A 19740-nucleotide genomic window follows, 5' to 3' on the forward strand; every position below is an offset into this window, starting at 1 on the left:
CCTTGCAAAAACCCCCCAAAAAAAAATGTCTAGAGTAGAAAGGGAAGAGAAGGAGAAAATATGTTTTAGAAAAAAGTGCAAAGAATGGGGGAAAAAAACAAAATAAGTTGAAGGGGAGGAGAGGAAGGAGGATTTTACTTGTCAATTAATCAGAAAGGGGAAAAGAGAAGGGGAAGAATTAGATAGCTAGATAAAAAGGAAGAAAGAAAAAGGAATTAGTAAGGTAAGCAAAACTCCAGAATTAGTAAAAAGAATAGCAAATGGGAATGAAAGAGGGCTTGAACATTAGAGGAAGAGAGCTGGGGACAGTAAGGTTGTCTTAAAGTAAATGAAGCAAAAATAATGGAAGAGACATTGACAAGGGGAATTTTTTTTAAAAAAATGTTAATTTAGAAAAAAAGAAAAACTATTGGAGCCATATGAGGAAAATACAAAGCTAACTTTCATAAATTTAAATGTGAATGGATGAAGCAATCCAATAAAATAAAAAAATGGGAAATTGGATTTTTTTTAAAAAGCCAGCAACTCACAATTTGTTTATGAAAAATACACCTAAAAAAGTTCAAACTTATTTTTAACAACAGGCCTAGAATAACTTCAAAACCAGTCTTCAGAAACAACTTGAGTTACCAGTACTATCTATCTGACTGCCAAAGAGCAAGATGTGATCAATGGTTGTTGCCTCTCAGAGCCCAAGGATTTAGAGACTGATAAACAAGCATTGGTTTTAATTTAAAATTCCCTTCTGCATTACCTCCCAATAAAAGTGTAAGGCAATCATTAGACACTTTAAATCCAGGTTGAGTTTTTCCTTTTTTAGAAATGGAAGTTCTAGAAGGCATCCTTTTATAAGAATAAGCCAGTTTCATTAGCATTACAAATTTGTTGATCAATGTATCCACTTTATTCAATTACTTTCCTCAAAACATCAAGATATTAATCCACCACACCCTTATCTGTACTGGCTAACTCTGGTAATTTTAACATTATACAATTAAACTTGATTATTAAAGCATTAAACCAACTAATGGGGGAGGCTAGGTGGTGCAGTGGATAGAGCACCAGCCCTGGAGTCAGGAGTACCTGAGTTCAAATCTGGCCTCAGACACTTAATAATTAGCTGTGGCCTTGGGCAAGCCACTTAACCCCATTGCCTTGCCAAAAAACCCACAACCAACTAATGATTATCTCAAAAGTTTTTTTTTTACCACCATCCTCTTCTTTTCCATTTTCTTTTACTGTTTTAAATAAACTTGAAGCTTTTGGATGAATATCTGCCTTGTTAAATGGAAGATGTTTTCAGTTGTAACTCTCAAACCATAAGGCTTGTATGATTGTAATACCTCTATCTTTTGTAGTTGTTTGAAAGCCACAAAAAACCAGACTGTAACTTTGCCTTTTTCTTTTGTTTCACTTGCATACTTTATAATATTTTGTCCCAGAGATTCAGGCATTCAGATAATTCATCTTATTTAGAGTTACTATGGCAACATTCATTTTTGTTGTTGGTGTCTGACTCTTTGTGCTCCTGTTTGGGATTTTCTTAGCAAAGCTACTGGAGTGGTTTCCATTTCCTTCTCCAGCTTATTTTACAGATGTGGAAACAGATCAAAAGGCTTAAGTGATTTGCCCAGGGTCACTGAGACTGGATTTGAACCCAAGAAGATGAGTTTTCCTGACTTCAGGTCCTGCACTCCACTGTGTCACCTAGCTAACAACATTCTTTTCAACTATTGACAATTTTGTTAAAGGGACTTTATAAAAAATTTAACACAACATCTGTTAAGATATGGCAGATACATCACATCCACCCACAAACAAGGGCAGAACGATGAAGTAATGACTTATTAAACATGGATCACAAAGAGATGAGCATGACTGAGAATGACTGATTGAACACCAACTAGCTTACATTCATTGAATTTTTATATACATTAAATTTGACTTACATTGGCCTGCCTTATTAGAATGTAAGCTTCTTGAGGGAACAGATTGTCTTTTGTGTCTGGCACATAGTATTTAATAAATACTTGTTGAGCTATTGACTTGATTTATCATCGCAAATTTGCAAGGTTTGAGCCAAAATTTTAAAGTTATTTTGATATGCAATAGAAGTAAATATTATAGTTAAAATAATGTTTAATAAATCCAAAGATCCCAGTCACTATTTGGCAAAAATGCAGGGAAATCTAGAAAGTTTTTTGGCAAAAGGGTAAAGAACTATATCTCATATCATCCATCAATATAAATTCCAAATGAAGATATGAGTTAGACATAAAAAAATGACATCATAAGGAAATTAGATGACCAAGGAAGAAATTTATCTTTCAGATCTATTGATACATCAAGAAAGAGTTCATGACTAAAAAAGGTATAGGAAGAATCATAGAAGATAAAATGGATAATTTTGTTCTATTTATAAGAAATTAAACAGTTTTTTCACAAACTAATGTATCTGAAGTTAGAAGGGAAAGAAGATGAAATGGAGAATTTTTATTACATAAAATTTAAAAGGTTTTTTTTCCCCACAGGCAAAATGCAATGTAGTTATGATTAGAAGAGAAACAATTAATTGGAAAAAATTTATTTGATAAAAGTCTCATTTGTAAGATATATAAGAACCAATTCAAATTTATAGGAATAAGAGCCATTTAATAATTAATGGGTGGTCAAAGGATATGAGCAGGCAGTTTTCAGATGAAGAAATTAAATCTGTAATCATATGGAAAAAATGCTCTCAATAACTATTTATTAGAGAAATATAAATTAAAACAACTCTGAGGTACCACCTCCCAACTATCAGATTTGCTACAAGAAAGTGATAAATATTAGAGGGTATGTGGGAAAACTGGAACACTAATTTACTGTTACAATTTACTAACTCCACTGTTATGGAGTTGTGACTTCTAACCATTTTGAAGAACAATTTGGAGTTATGCCCAAAAGGTTATAGAACTTTGCTATGCTTTGATCCAGCAATACCACTACCAGGTCTGCATCTCAAATAGATCATAAAAAGGGAAAAGACCCACATGTGCAAAAATATTTATAGCAGGTCTTTTGTGGTGGCAAAGAATTAGAAATTGAGGGGATGCTCATCAATTGGGGAATGACTGAACAAGTTGTGGTATATGAATGTAATGAAATACTATTTTTCTATAAGAAATGATAAACAGACAGATTTAAAAAAAACCTGAAAAGATTTCCATAAACTGATGCTGAGTGAAGTGAGTAGAACCAGAACAACGCTGTGCACATTAACAGCAACACGAACTCTGTTAGACTTTGGTCTTCTCAGCAATACAGTGATCAAGGACAATTCCAAAAAACTTGTGATGGAAAATGCCATTCACATCCAGAGAAAGAATGCATACCAAAGTATACTACTTTCACTTCTTTAAATTTGTTTTTCTGTTTTTTTTCTTTTTTCCTGTTTTTTTCCTCCCTTTTGTTCTGAAATAGGTATGGGGAGAAGTCTTCAAGGATCCTGAGGTCTGATGTTAAAGACTTAGTCTTGAAGAGAAGATAGAACTTCAAAGGATTTAGGGTTCAAGAGGTTCAGTAAGAGTTATAAAGATAATTTCACTTAGTACAAAATGTATCCTAAAGTTCTGGGGACATGGTGCTAAGACATGTCACAGAATGGGGTTATGTCAGGAATAGTTTTCTAAAGGAAGTGGGCTTCAACCATAATTTGGAAAGAGAGCAGAGAATCTCAGGTCTGATTCCCCATGGATTCCCAGCAGATTATTTCTCCTCTTCTGGATGTCTGAGAATTGAGGGTACCATGTTGGAATCTGTCACCCCAGGGACCCAGATTGTGGCTAGCCCTTCACTCTTAGAAAAGAGTGAATGTGTGTAGAAATATAGAATCATTTAGATACAAGACTGAGAAAGACCTTAGAGAAGAATACTTTAAATCTTTCACTTTACAAGTCCAGAAAGAGGAAAATGATTTGCCCATCCACATGTGGTGAGTCAACAATCATTTTTTAGGTAGCTAAGTGGTACAATGGATAGAGAACTAGAAACTGAGTTCCACTGCTTCCTCAAATAATTGAGGTATAGCTATATGACCCTGGGCAGGTCACTTTTAACTACTCTTGGCCTCAATTTCCTAATCTGTAAAATGGAGCACTGACCTCAAAGGCTTTCGGTATCAGATCAAATAGGATTACAGTTGTCCCTCCCACATCTCGACTTTCCAAATTGCAATTTTGATATATTGTGGGCTGGAATAGAAATTAAAGGAGAAATTTGGGGAATTTTGTAGAAGCCACAGATGACATGAGAAAGCTGACAAATGACACAGAAAAAGTTTAGAAACTCAAAAATGCATAAAATATATGGAATTATATAATATGAACACATTTTTATTTTTCATTACTATAATAATTCAGACTTCTCTGGTATGAAGGGAGGATGAAAAAATTTTATGTGGATTTTCCAGGTCTTGGGGGGACATCATGTTCCACACCCCCCCCCATATGGAATGGATAAGTTTATTTGTGAAGACTTTGTAAGCCTTAAATCACTATATCAGAGCTAGCTAGCATAAATCCCTACTAGATGCCTACCTGCATTCACAGAGGAATGTTCTTACACAGGCATCCCTGTATTAATGAAATCTGAGTGTAGAGTCTGACACTAAGTTCTGGGGATCTAAGAAGAGACCGGCTAGTGACAGAGCTGGGATGAGGACCAAGGTCTCCTCACATGTCAGAGCAGGAGGGCCCTTTGAGGTCATCCAGTCCCACCTCTCCACCCTGTTTTTTACAGATGGGGAGAGTGAGGAGAAACACAGCTGACTGCCTTTGATGGCTGAACCCAAGCAGATTCCTTTTCTGTCCCTCTTGGGGGTGGGGCAATGACTAGGGCAGGTGAGCAGAGATGGCAGTGGAGTGTTGGGAAAAACCAGCTTGTTAGGGGACGGGGTGGCTGCCTGCCTGGGGCTCCCATCCCCTGCTGGTTACCTTTCATGGGGCGTCTGTTGCTGTTGACCCTGTTTGGTTGAGCCAAGAAGCAGCAGCGGGTCAGAGGTCAGTGGGGGCGATCGATTCCGGCTTCTAAAGAGCTTTTAACAGGTTTTCTCCTTCCCCAAAGCACGCCTTGCAAGGCCCCTGAAGCTTCTTTCTCTGGAGCTAGCCCCAGGCAGGAAGGATGGCAGACTGGGGCCCAAAGCACAGCCTCAACATTCCCCATCGATTGGACTCCTTGGAGGGGGCAGCCTTAAGCTCCTTCGATCATGACCCCTGCCCATCTGTCCACTGACTCCTCCTGTTCCCTTTTCTTGTCTCCACTCTTTAGAGGGGGTGCTCTAGAGGGGGCAGACTGGAGATGGGGAGGGGAAGAAGTTGGAGAACTGGGAACCCAAGTATATTCTGCCTCCCTCCTCTGGCAAGAGAGACTCAGGGATTCCTAGGGTCCCCAATTTTTGTCCCTGGGATTCAAAAAATAGCCCTGAATTTAGAATCAAAGATGTGGGTTTGAATCTGTATTCTGTTGCTGTGTGACACTGAACAAGTCAACTGGTCCTTTTGACCCTCAATATCTTCTTCTGTAAAATGGGGGAGTTGGGCTAATGGTCTCTAAGGTCATTCTAGCACTAAATCTACGATCCAAGGAAGGCAAATTGGGGGAAAAGGAGGTTGTACACAATTTCTTGAGAAAGGGATTGTGGTATAAGGGAGTCATGAACATCAGGAAGACTTGGGTTTGAAACCTGTCTCAGGGACTTGCTAGCAGTATAACCCTGGAGAAGTCATTTAACATTCACCTATCTATAAACCTCATCTATAAAACTGAGAAAAATGGTAGCATTTATGGTTGGAAGGAACAAATGAAATAATATATATTGAGTGCTTTGCAAATCTTGAAGAGCTAAATTTATAAACATGAATTTTATTCTTTCTTTTAAAAACACAACCACCAGGGGTCCATGGTACCTCCTTCATTGTTATGAGAAGGAAATGAAACAATTCTGAGCAAATAATCTTGGATCCAACTGAGAACCACATCTGGATTTGGGGGTGACAGGGGAGAGGAAAGAGAAGGGATGTTGCTCTTGGGGGGAATCTTCTGGTCTCTCCCATTCATTTTCCCCTCTCCATCCTCATGGCCCCTGCTCTAGCTTCCCTGGGAAACCTCTGGTCTTTCTCATTTATTCTCCCTTCTTCATCTTTGCAGCCACTTTTAAATTGGGCATTTTGCACTCCAAACTGAAATATTATATCAACTTCTTATCTGATTTTCCACTTCTGATTCTTTCCAGGGCTGAATACATGATAATTTTTATAAGAACACTTAAACTTTTTTTTGGATCATGTTCTCTCTAAGACAATCTAAGACAATCTGGCAAAAAGTTAAAGGGTCTCTTATCAGAATCATGTTTTAAAATGTGTAAAATAAAATAAAAACATAGGATTACAATTATACTGAAATACATAAGTGAATTATTATATTTTTATATTATTATTATATTTTAAAATAAGTTCTTGGACCCCAGATTAAAAACTCTAGTCCACCTCCTGGTGTTAGAGATGAAGCCCAGAGAGAGGGAAGGATTTGCCTAAATCTCATATCTAGCTAATGGAAAGGACAGATTTTGTATCTGTCTTTTGAGTCCCAATCCAAAATGAGGGTGCTGTATGGTGTGAAGTTGGGGGGCAGAGGATACTGAGCATGGACTAAATTGAGAGTGGGAGAAAACCTTAAGGGGAATGAATCTCTGCCCCCCCCCCCCATCGCTGCCTTGAAGGCTGTGAGAAGGTGGGAGTGATGAGAGTGAGAAGGCTCTGTCTCACTAGGAAAGCTTTGCTAATCCGCCCCCAGCGAAGCCCAAGGCCTGAGGCCTGAGTCCCCAAGCCCTCTAATCCCCTCCAGGACCTGCCCCAAACTGACTTGTCTTGGCTGGAGGCTGATCACCTATGACAGCCGTGGAAGGCCAGGGCCAGTGAGCCAAAGAGGAGGAGGGGAAAATCCAGGAGGCCTCACTGTCCAGGCATTTGCAATGTGGCCCTGTCCTGTCCCCAGTCAGAGAACTGAGGACAGAGAATGTTAGAGCTGGAAGGGACATCAGAGATCATCTCTCCCAGGCTCTTTTTAGAGTTGATAAAAATGAGGCACATAGAAAAGTGCCTTAGCCAAGGTCACACCATGGACAGAAGTAAGAACCCGGGTGTCCTGACTTCAAGTCAGGGAGAAAAGTGATGGGGTCTGGTGGATGGACAGAGGAGGTAGATTAGGGACATTTCCTCTTTTCCTGGATTCTGCATCTGTTTCCTGAAGTGATCCCTGATGGGAGGAGCAGAAGGCAGGGAGGGAGTAGCTTTGGTGACATAAATTAGGAAAGCTAATCCAGGCCTGACAAGGGAAGAATAGCTCCCCTACCCCCACCTGATGTGGGGACGACCCAGTCTCTGCACCCCCCTTCACATGAACCAAGTTCCAAATCCCAGAGGGTTTGGGGCCAGAATACTCTCCATTGGTCAAGTGGCTCAAAGGGACAGGTGGGGCCCAGCCCAGGAGGTTAAATATGGAGGAGGAGGGCATCCTAGGGGTTTCATCTTGGCCAAGGCTGCCCAAGAAGAAGAGTAGAAAGGTGAGTAGCTTAGGACCTGGGAAAGAATAGAGCCTTAGCTTCCCCAACCCAGTCAAAGGTTGGTGATTTCTCCAGGAGACCAAGAGGATGGTCAACAAAGGGTCAAGTGACCCTGCCTCTTGCCTGCTCCTCTGGGCCAGGAGCCCAAAGCAGTAGGTTCTAACCTACGTTTTACTATTAATTTTCTTTGGGATTGTGGAAGTCACTTACCCTCTGGGTCTGATGTAGTGAAGGGATCAAAAGATTTAGAGCTAGCAGGGACCCCCCAATCTGCCCTCCTCATTTTAGAGATAAAGAAATGGAAGCTAAGGGGGAAGAGGGGAAGAGAGTCCTTGTCTAGGATCATATAGAGAATCAATGACAGATACTGGAAATCTTGTGCTTGGGTTGACTGGGGAGCATATTTTTTGAATTTCTTGAGTTTCTCGTTTTAAATCAAAGCCAAGTGTGAATGTGGCATCTCCCCAGAGTCTAGGAAACAACTCAATTCTGGGAAGGGACCCAACCCCCAGGGAGCATTTTATATTCTAGTTGGACTGGAAGAACAGCTTCTTCCATTAGGATCAGCCTGGGTTTTCTTATTCTGTGGTGCCTGTTTTTCAGGTGGAAAAGTAAGGTCCAAAGGTTGAGGACCAAGCTACCTGGAAGATAGATGCAAACCACCAAGTCTATCCAGCCTTAGTAAAGAGAATCTTCATATCTGTTCAGTGGCCATGGACCAAACTCCTGCTGCTCTGTGCTTATTGGGCTCAAGGGGACCTCTGACCCTGCTTTGTGCTTCTCCCTCTCTACTGCCAGCATCTTTTCAGCCTCAGTTAGGGGTGGACCATATGGCAGGTGAGTGAGGCAGGTTCTAAGAAGGGAGGGAAGGAGATGAGCAGGCTGCAGAGTATCACCAGGTGGGGGAGGGAAGGGAGGAGAAAATGCCTCCTTCAGCCTTCTTTTCCCCAAGTCAACCCCCATTCACACCTCCCATGACCTCTTTCTTGTCCTGCCATCCAGCTGCTGGATCTCCATCTTCACCCCTGCTTCCCAACCATGCTCAGTACCCCCTTCATCTCTCAGGGACTCATTCTTGATGTCTCAAGACCCTCAATTAGTTCTTTAATCTTTCACATATAGCCTCCACCCCAAGACCCAACCTCTTTCTGACCTCTTTCGGCAGAGCTATGGGGAGCCAACACACACCGGCCACCCCCACGCAATAGAGTTGTCTTCACGAAGCCTCAACTGAAAGCCTTGGAATGGGCCTTTGAGCAGAGTCCCTACCCAGACCAGGGCACCCGGCGACACCTGGCTGGCCTTCTCCTCCTTCCCGAGGCCAGAGTACAGGTGAGCATCTCCCTGCCTCCAGCCCAGGTGGGCTCCACCCGAACTCATCTGAGTGTGGCCCCTTCTGCATGAAACATTGACTCCTAGTGCAGGGTAGGATCTGCTTTGTGGCCCTTTAACATCCTGAGTAGGGAGGATGTTCTTGTTATAAGAATTACATCAGTATTACTGAAATCAAAGGGCCCTTAATTAGACTCAAGGGTCAGAATGTTAGAGCTACAGGGAACTCCAGAATGTGGAATGTCAGATCTGGGGGGGGGCACTGGATTTAGAGGCAGATTCTGGATGGAGCATTGGATCTAGAAGCAGAAATGACCCGAGCACTTATTAAACTCTGTACTTGGCTTCATTTGTAAAATGAGGGAGAAGGAATTAAGGGCCACCAAGGTTCATTTCAGCTTTCAAACCTGTGTCCTATGATCCTATAGAATATCAGAACTGGGAGAGATCTTAGAAAATAGAATGTCAGATCTGGAAGGACTTTAGAAAATAGAATATTAGAGTCACAAAGGGCCTTAGATAGCAGAGAATGGAGAGACAGAACACAGAAGGTCAGAGCTGGGGGACCATTAGAACACAGGAGGTCAGAGAAGGGAGAGACCTTAGAGCTGAGAATGCCAGAGCTGGGAGGATCCTTAGAACATAAGTCAGAGCTGGGAGGGTTTTCTCAGAGCACAGAAGGTCAGAACTGGGGGGGGGGGGCATTAGAACACAGGAGGTCAGAGCTAGGGGAGTCATTAGAACAAAGGAGGTCAGAATGGGGAGACCATTAGAACAAGGAATGTCAGAGCTGGGAGAACCCTTAGAATACAAAATACTAAATCTTCATGAGATTTTAGGGTAGAAAAAGTAATATCAGAAGTGAAAAGAACCCAAGATGTTTCTCTCATTTTCCAGTGGGGAACTAGAGACTCAGAGGGGGAGCAGATAGCTGGTGGCCTTGTGAATAGAAAGTGACAGAACCAAGTTCAGACTCTGGCTTTGGACTTCTCCTTCAGGTTTTGGCTGCCTCTCTCCTCAGGGAAGAACTGACCTCCTAGATTAGAGTGTGTTAGGAGCTGGTGCCATTTTGGAGATGACTTGAGCATCTTTTTTCCCTTGATCCCCATCCTCCCCTTCCTCCCTAGGTATGGTTCAAGAACCGGAGAGCTAAATTACGCCGGGGGCAGCGTCTTCAGCAGCCTGAGCAGCAGAGATCAATGGCTGGGGCCAAGGTGGCACCTTGCCTAAATCCAGAGCTTCTGCCCACTACTTCTAGAACCAGACTCCAATCTCCTGCCCTAGAGGTACACCAGCTCTGCCAGAGACCTGAAAACCAGGTTCAGGACTGGCAGAGACCTCTGAGCTCTCCATGGAATATAAGTCTAGGCCTGGACTGGGGCATACCCTGGACATGCCAGGCCCTGGCATGGACAGTGACTTCTAGATGGGGGGCCATTCCTTCCCATTGGTTCTGCTCACCCTCTGCCCAGTCTTGGCCTGGTCCTCCTGCTCCCTATCTCCCACTCTATAGACTAACCACCAGACCGAAACCCACCGAACTTGCATTTGACCCGACTAATTGTCCAATCCACAGGTATTTATTATATCCCTACTTCTTGATGAGGTCTGGGCTCAGTGATTTGGTGGGCTAAATAAGGAACAGAGGAAGCATGGCCTGCCCTCAGAGATTCCCCAGTGTGATTGGGGAGTTTTGTCGTCAGTGTTTTTGTACTCTGCTGTAGAGCATGGTATGTGGCTCCAATGTTGGAGTTGAGTCCAGGTGCTGAGGAAAGTCGGCCCTTATAGATTGAACAATCCAGGACCATTGAGACCAGCTTGTCCACAGAGGAAATAACCATTATGAGAACAATCAAAAACTTCACGTCCTACAGTTTTCATGGTTCACTGCAATGATGACAAATTTGAGAGAGTTAGGGGGAAGGAAGGAGGCAAGAAGAATTGAATCCTGAAATTGGAGGAAGGAAGCAACCTTTCATTCCAGGACCTTCCCTCTACAGTTCCCTCATCCCCTGACTCTTTCTGTTACCAGACCCTAAGGCAGCTAGGATGAAATCTCTCAACTGTGGTTCCCTGGAGAGAAATAGACCATGCTAAGAAATCCAGATAGCCTAGAGTAGGGAGTAGGTGATGGACAGATGCTCTTATAACAGTGTACCATGGGCAAGGGGTCCCTAACTTCAGTCTGCCTCAGCTTCCTCAACTGTAAAATGGGAATAATCTCTACATCAGAGGGATGTTGTAAGGATCAACTGAGATAGTACGTATACATTATAAAGTCTAAAGCACTATATAAATATTGTTGCTGTAATTCATACTTTCCCTTTTGCGTCATTAGCATCTCAAGTTTTCTTTGAGCTTTCCCCTTTGTGCTGGCAAATAATGGGAGCTTAATAGATGCTCATTTGCTTAGGATCTGTGTTCTGGCTGGGGCTGGGGTCAGGAAAGGGAACCTGTGGTCACATTCAGACTGACACTGCTTAAGAAGCTATCCTCTCTCCCCAACCATATCCTAACCAAATCAGAAGGCTAGCTCCTTCTTAACCAGGATTTCAGGGACGGTAGTGAAAATGGTGGTGGGGAATCTGCCTCTAGGGAAGAGGGATTCCCATGCAGACACATTTTGTTCACTTTCCCTTAGTTCAAGTTTCAGCCTTGGGTGGGTAGGTCCGGGGTCTGGAAACAATAGACCCAGGGGCCAATAACCTTTGGAACCTTCTGAAATGGGAAACTGAAACTTGGCCTTAAGAGATCTTCAAGGTCCCATACTGGGAAGTCCAACCCTGATCTGGGGAGGGAAGGAGAATTGGAGGTATGCTGAAGAATTGTATCTGTTTTAACCTCCATGGCCTCTAATCTTGTATGAAGAGACTTTTCCCTCAGTCTCCTCCAAGCCTAGCCCCCAGCTACAGTCTTGTTGGACAGGGCCCACAGTCCTAGCTTAAGGAGTCACTGAATGGGTGGACATGCCCCGGGCTGTAAGCCAAGGGAAACTTGGGTGGAGGCATTAGGTGAAAGTTCTCAACTTGTTCCCAAATCTCTGGAGCATGTTATTCTTGTACCACTGAAACTAAGGGGGTTGAAAAAAGACCTAAAAATAGAATCTCAGTGCTAAGGCAGAGACTGGTTGACCTGAAAAGCCCTAAGGACACTGAATACAAGGACTAGAAGGGTGTTTACAATCCCATATGTAAAAGTTATAATCATATGAGAAAATGTTCTCAATCCCTGTTGATTAGAGAAATGCAAATTAAAACAACTCTGGGAACACCTCATGCTTATCAGATTGGGTAATATGACAGAAAAAAGGAAATAATCAATGTTGGAAGGGAAATGGGAAAATTGGGACACTAATGCACTGTTGGTGGAGTTGTAAACTGATCCAATCATTCTGGAGAGGAATTTGGAACTATGCCCAAAGGACTATAAAATTGTACATACTCTTTGATTCAGCAATGTCATTTACTAGGTCTGCATCCCAACTAGATAAGAGAAAAGAGGAAAAGACCCATATATACACAAATATTTACAGCAGCTCTTTTTGTTGTGGCAAAGAATTGGAAACTGAGGGCATGCCCATCAGTTGGGAAATGGCTGAACAAGTTGTGGTATATGAACATAATGGTATATTATACTATATGAAAAGATGAGCAGGCAGATTTCAGAAAATAACCTGAAAAAACTTACATAAACTAATGCTGAATGGAGTGAACAGAAACAAGAAAACATTGTATACAGTAACAACACTGCAAGATGATCAACCAGGATAAACTTAGACTCTTCCCAGAAATTCAAAGATCAAGGACAATTCTAAAGGACTTGTGATAGAAAATGTCATCCACATCCCAAGAAAAAAACTATGCAGATCAGAGCATACTATTTTCCATTTTTTTAAGTTTTTGTTTCTTGTGACTTTTCTCATTTGTTATGAATTTCCTTTCACAGCGTGACCAATATGAAAATGTGTGACATGATTGAGCAAGTATAACCTATATCTTAGGGTGGGGGGAAGGAAGGGTAGAAAGGAGAAAATGTTTCAAAAAACAAATCTTGAAATGTATCTTTATATAGAGAGGAGAAATTAATTAATTAAAAATAAAATGGAGCCAAGAAGAGCCTTAGTACATATGTTGGAATTGGAAGGGTCACTTTCCTTTTTTTTTAGAAATATTTTATTTATTTTGAATTTTACAATTTTCCCCTAATCTTCCCCCCACCCCCCACAGAAGACAGTCTTTACATTGTTTCCATGCTATACATTGATCTAAGTTGAATGTGATGATATAGGAAGAAAAGGAAGAAAAATAAAGTATAAGAGATAGCAAAATTACATAATAAGATGATGGTTTTTTCTTTTAATTAAAGGTAATAGTCTTTGGTCTTTGTTCAAAGTCCACAATTCTTTCTTTGGTTACAGATGGTATTCTCCATTGCAGGTACCCCAAAATTGTCCCTGATTGTAGCACTGATGGAATGAGCAAGTCCATTATGGTTGATCATCGCCCCCATGTTGCTGTTAGGGTGTACAATGTTCTGGTTCTGCTCATCTTGCTCAGCATCAGTTTATGCAAATCCTTCCAGACTTCCCTGAATTCCGATCAAAGGAAGGGTCACTTTCTTAGACAAATCTTTGGTTCTCAGTTTTCTCATATATAAAATGAATAGCTGACCTCCAGTTGTCTCTCCTTGATCCAGATCTAGCATCTTATGATCCTTCGTTGTACAAATATTAAAACCAATGGAGGGAAAATGACTTTGAGGCTCATAGACATAAAACTAGGATGGGATCTTGGAGGCTTTGGAATCCAATCCTGTCAGGTAAGGAAAGTGAGGTTCCAAGTGGGGCAGAGCTTGAGATTCAACCCTAAGGTCTATGATATTGAAACTACAAATCCAGTCAGACTAGAACAGGCTTCTTTACCTTTTGGGGGTCCTAGAGTCCTTTGGCAAGCAGACTGGGGAAGCCTGGAGACCTCTTAGAATCATGTTTTTAAATACATAGAGACAAATACCATAGGGTTACAAAGGAAACCAATTATATTGAAATATGGTCCTTAAAATTTTTTAAAAAATAAACAAGGTGGGGGTGGCTAGGTGGCGCAGTGGATAAAGCACCGGCCCTGGAGTCAGGAGTACCTGGGTTCAAATCCAGTCTCAGACACTTAATAATGAACTAGCTGTGTGGCCTTGGGCAAGCCACTTAACCCCATTTGCCTTGCAAAAACCTAAAAAAACCAATAAACTAGTTTAGGGTGAAGGAAGAAAAAAAAAAGGAATTTACATGATAATTTTGTTGTATATTTAAAAGGAATAGCAAATTGTACATAATCGATTTGCAGTTTCCTGTGCAGTTATCTTTTTTTATAGTACTACTTCATGGAAATGCTTCTTTTATTCCCTAAGTTAAGATAAAGTAAATTTAAAAAAAAGGCAAGTCCATGGACCCCAGATCAAGAACTCCTGGTCTTGAACTAGAAGGAGAAGTCAGGTCTCCTTACTTTTGGTCCCAGACTATCCATGAGCCACCACAAGAATTTGTAGTGTTTACTATGCATCAGACATAGGGTCTGGTTCTGAGGAAGCACTCTTACCCTCAGGGAGTTTCTAGTTCTCTGCTGGGGTGATCACTGTGAAGACAAATCAGCTAACATAAGGCTGAAGGAGGGCAGAGGATACGCCTCTGGGAGGCATCTAAGAGGAAATGCTCAGTTTCCTCTAGGAGTGTTGGACTTCATTCACTCTGAATTGATGGGAGTCCCTAGGAAGAGGGAAAAGGATTGCTGGTGAACTTAGGAAAGGAGGAATGGGGGTGGGATGTCTCCTCCTTTCCTACTCCTTTCAGAGGTTTTACTAAGTTTTTTTCAGCTCTAAAATTCTACACATTTCCCCCATAGTGCCAACCAATAGTAATTCATGACAACTTGCTTGTCTAGGGGGTGTAGTGGTTAGATCTTGGAGTAAGATAATTGTTCTTCAGTAGATTCAGTTGTATCTGACTCTTGGTGACCCTTTTCTCCCTATGTGGGCAGAAATATGAAGGGCTTCTAGGAGACTGGGGGTGAGTAGGGAGTGGCACTTTGGGATATAGGAGCAGTCCTCTGTGGAAAGGGAACACTGGATCAGAATTCAGAAGTCTTGGGTTTGAATTGCAGCTGTAACCTTCATTCTTTCTGTGATGGTCAAATTTCTTTCCCTTTATGGAATCACAGAGATTTAGAAGGGACCTCAGGGGTCATCTCATTTAGTTCCTTTTTTTCTGGTTTTTACAAGGCAGTAGGGTTAAGTGACTTGCCCAAGGTCACACAGCTAGGTAATCATTAAAAGTCTGAGGCCAGAGTGAAAGAACATCAGCCTCTTGGAGGCAGCCCCAGGGTGCTGGGAGCCGCGGCTCACAGCAGCGGGGGAGTCTCCTGAGCTGCACCCCGGGGAGCACCAGGCACAAAGTGGGGGAACAGTGGGGGACCTCTGCTAGAGCGAGCACGTGGAGCCCAACCCTCAGGGCACACAGCTAGCAGCCTGGTCTTTCTGCAGCCCAGATCCGGAAACAGAAGCAGGCGAAGCCGGTAAGCGGGAACCTCCAGGGCATGAGCCCATTGGGCAGAGGGAGGGGAGTGAAGAGAGAGACTGCAGAGCTCTGTCCTCTGCCTCTGGAACAGGACTCTGGGGCTCTGACCACATTCAGATCCTGATCGCAGTCTAGGCCCCCCCATAGAACAGCAGGGTCCCCCCCCACCTCAGCCCCGTGGCAGAGGGGGGTGCTTATGGTCATTCACAGACCAGGAGGGAGGACAGAGCCTCACACACTGAGACCCTTGTGGGAGTGTCCCAAAAGCTCAGGAAGCACCCCAAAACCAGGCCCAGGCTGGGAAAATGAGCAAGCAGAGAAACAAGAGGAAGACCATTGAGAAATATTTTGCATATGAGCCCAAGAAAGATCAAAATACTCAGTCTGAAGATGAGGAAGCACAAGCTCCTGCATCTAAAGACTCCAAGAAAAACAGAAATTGGGCTCAGGCTATGGCAGAGCTCAAAAAAGACTTTGAAAATCAAATGAGGGAGTTGGAAGAAAAACTGGGAAAAGAAATGAGAGAGATGCAGGAAAAACATGAAAATGAAGTCAGCAGTTTAGTCAAGGAAAGCCAAAAAAATGCTGAATAAAATAGCATGCTAAAAACCAGCTTAGGTCAAATGGATAAAACAGTTCAAAAAGTTATTGAGGAGAAGAATGCCTTAAAAAGCAAAACTGGCCAGATGGAAAAAAGAGATAAGAAAACTCTCTGAGGAGAACAAATCCTTCAACAAAGAATAGAATTCAGGGAGACTGATGAATTTACCAGAAATCAGGAATCAATACTTCAAAACCAAAAAAATGAAAAATTAGAAGAAAATGTGAAATATCTCATTGAAAAAACAACTGATATGGAAAACAGACTTAGGAAAGATAATTTAAAAATTATTGGAATACCTGAAAGTCATGATCAGGAAAAGAGCCTTGACATCATTTTCAAAGAATTACTACAGGAAAATTGCCCTGATATTCTAGAAGCAGAGGGCAAAATAGAAATGGAGAGAATCCACCGATCCCCCCGAGAAAGAGATCCCAAAAAACCAACCCCTAGGAATATTATAGCCAAGTTCCAGAACTCCCAAGTCAAAGGGAAAATATTACAAGCAGCCAGAAGGACACAGTTCAAATATCGTGGAGCTGCAGTCAGGATCACACAGGACTTAGCAGCAACTACATTGGAAGCTCGTAGGGCTTGGAATATAATATACCAGAAGGCAAAAGAGCTTAGAATGCAGCCAAGAATGAACTACCCAGCAAGGCTGAATGTCCTCTTCCAGGGAAAAAGATGGACTTTCAGTGAACCAGGGGAATTTCATATATTCCTTTTGGAATGGCCAGAGCTGAACAGAAGGTTTGATCTTCAGATACAGGACTCAGGTGAAGCATAGAGAGTGGAGAAGGGGAAAATATGAGGAACTTAATGATGATGAACTGCATGTATTCCTGCATAGAAAAATGACACTGATAATACTCATATGAACCTTCTCAGTTAACAGAGCAAGTAGAGGGAGCTTTTATAGTTGAAGCACGGGAGAAAGCTGAATTTGAAGATAAAATATGGTGTAAAAATGGAGGCAATAGAAAAAAGGGGAAATGTAATGGGAGAAAGGAAAAGGAGAGGGGGAATAGGTCAAGATATTTCATATAATAAGATTTTTCTTTATTACAATGAGCTATTGCAATGATATGGAATGGGGGAGGCAAGGGGGAATGAGGGAACCTTTGCTCTCATCAGAGGTGACTAGGAGAGGAAACAGCATATATATACTCAATGGGGTATAGGCGTCTGGAGTAAGAAGGAGGGGGGAGCAGGGGGAAGGGGTGGGGATGTGAATAAAGGAGGAGAGGATGGACCATGGGGGAAGAGTGGTCAGATGTAACACATTTTCTTTTTTACTTCTTGCAAGGGCCTGGGATTGGATGGCCTGTCCAGGACCATAGGGCCAGGTGGATTCTGGGCCTAAGGGGTGGTATGGGGGCTCAGGGCTTCTTGGCCCCAGGACCAGGGATCTGTCTGCTGCACCACTCAGCGGCCCTAAAGCAGAGTCAGAGTGAAAGGAGAGAGAAAATACAGTACATGGTAGTGGAGAAATAAGAAAGGAGGGAGTTGCGATCAGCAATGGCAACGTTGGAAAAATATGGAAGCAACTTTTGCGATGGACTTACCATAAAGAATGAGATCCACCCATAACAGAGTTGTTGGTATTGGAACAAAGACTGAAGCACATTTTTTTATTATTATTATTTGGGGGAGGGTGCAGGGCACATGGGGCTGGGTGGCCAGCCTGGGTCCACATAGCAGGGTGATCTTTGGGTGTCTGACGCTGGATTTGGACCCGGGTGCTCCTGGCTCAAGGGCCAATTCTCTGTCTGCCACCCAGCCACCCCTACTATGATTACTATTTTATTTTATTTTGGGTCTTTTTTTTTTCTTCTTTTTGGTTTTTGCAGAGCAGTGGGGATCGGGTGGCTTGCATGTCACACGGCTGGGTGATTGTTGAGTCTACGGGGCTGGATGTGGGCTCCGGTGCTCGTGGCTCCAGGGCTGGTGCTTTGTCCATTGTGCCACCTGGCCATGCCTACAATTATTACTATTTTTTTTTTATTCTTAATTTTTTTCTCTCCCCTTTATTGCCCAAGCAAGTCTATATTCATGGGGGGGGGGGTATTTTGTTTACTCTTAAACAAGAATATTTTATTAATGTAAAAAAAACATTTGTACAAAATGAGAATTAAAAAAATAAAATTAAATTAAAAAAAGAAGGAAAAAAAGTAAAGCCCAGCATTAGGGAAAAGATTGGATAGGATTCAAGCTCTGAGTTCAATGAAAAACGCAACTCAAAATAACCACAGAGGTATTATCTTACCCCTTACTCTTAGTATGTGATTGGTATTACAGGATTATTGTCCCCGTTTTACAGACTGAGGGAGGCTTAGAAATATTAATTGATTTGCCTTATAAACATACAGCTAATAATTACAGATTAAAACCTCTCCTGTCTCAAAGCCCCACTGTACTACACTACCTCTTAGTGAAACAACAGGACTATCACCTCTCATTTTCTGGATATTATGCCACTCAACCTATTTTTTTTCTAAAGGCCAAAAGGGGGACAGCTAGGTGGTAGAGTGGATAGAGCACTGATCCTGGAGTCAGGAGGACCTGAGTTCAAATCCAGTCTCAGACACTTCATAATTACCTAGCTGTGTGACCTTTGGCAAGTCACTTAACCCCATTGCCTTAAATAAAATAAATAAATGAAGGCCACAAGGATTGATTTCCCTTTTGCTATTATCAGATAGTTCTACCAACCAGGATCCCTTCCCTCCCATGGTCCAACAAACAAGGGGGGGGGGGGTTAAACTGTCTTCATATATTCTCCCCTATCCCCTTGTTGCTATAAGAAACTCAAAGGCTTTTTAAAAGTTTTCTAAGGGATTAGAACAGATATGGTGTAAAAGGACAAGCAACAGGGAAATTGGTTTCAATAAATTGTTTTTGTGTTTACTAGAATGCCAATGGAGGGGCAGCTAGGTGGCACAGTGGATAGAGCACCGGCCCTGGAGTTGGGAGGACCTGAGTTCAAATCCGACCTCAAACACTTAACGATTACCTATCTGTGTGGCCTTGGGCAAGCCATTTAACCCCATTGCCTTGCAAAAAAAAAAAACCCTAAAAAAAAATAAAAAAATAAAAAATAGAAAAAAAAGTCTGAGGCCAGTGATCTCATCTAATTCTTACATGAAAGGAATTTATAAAATAACATTCCCTAGAAATGGGTGTCCAATCTCTGCTTAAGAGGAGCTCCCTCTCTTTTTCTTTTTTTTCTCCTTTTTGCCCTTTGAGCTCCTCCTCTCTTGCGCCAGCACATTCCATCTTCTTCTTGTTCCCCTTTAATGATGGGGTTTGTTCAGCTGATATCTAAAGTCCTGTTAGCTGTGGTCAATCCAAGCATAGTCAGTGTTGGGGAATGGGTTCTAGTGCTAGACTATAGAGGGCACTGTTATCCCAGTCTGACCCAGAAGGAGCCTAGGAGCCATCACAACCCAGGTGGAGAGGTAGAAGGAGGTTGCAGACACAGGAGGATGTACTTGGTGGTCGGAGTCTTCCTCCAGTCACGTCTGAATCTTTCTCATAGCCTTCTTCCTTCTTAAACAAGTTAGAACCAGTAATCTTAACCTGGAGCTCAGTCTATCTTAATTAAGCTTCACTGCCCAGTATACAACTTGAGCCCTTGAT

At 42.3% G+C, this 19740-nt stretch overlaps 1 protein-coding gene across 1 annotated transcript in view; it reads left to right on the forward strand.

Annotated features, from left to right (window-relative positions):
- Positions 1-8430: 8430 nt before the first annotated feature.
- ATP8B3 (ATPase phospholipid transporting 8B3) overlaps positions 8431-19740 on the forward strand; it is an 89546-nt gene continuing 78236 nt past the window's right edge. Inside the window, exons 1-3 of the mRNA XM_074202222.1 lie at positions 8431-8437; positions 8766-8932; positions 10060-10251. Of these exons, the coding sequence (XP_074058323.1) occupies positions 8431-8437; positions 8766-8932; positions 10060-10251 (366 nt within the window). The remainder of the gene's footprint in view (positions 8438-8765; positions 8933-10059; positions 10252-19740) is intronic.

Source organism: Macrotis lagotis, chromosome X, assembly GCF_037893015.1.
Source record: "Macrotis lagotis isolate mMagLag1 chromosome X, bilby.v1.9.chrom.fasta, whole genome shotgun sequence".
Classification (NCBI taxonomy): Eukaryota; Metazoa; Chordata; class Mammalia; order Peramelemorphia; family Peramelidae; genus Macrotis; species Macrotis lagotis.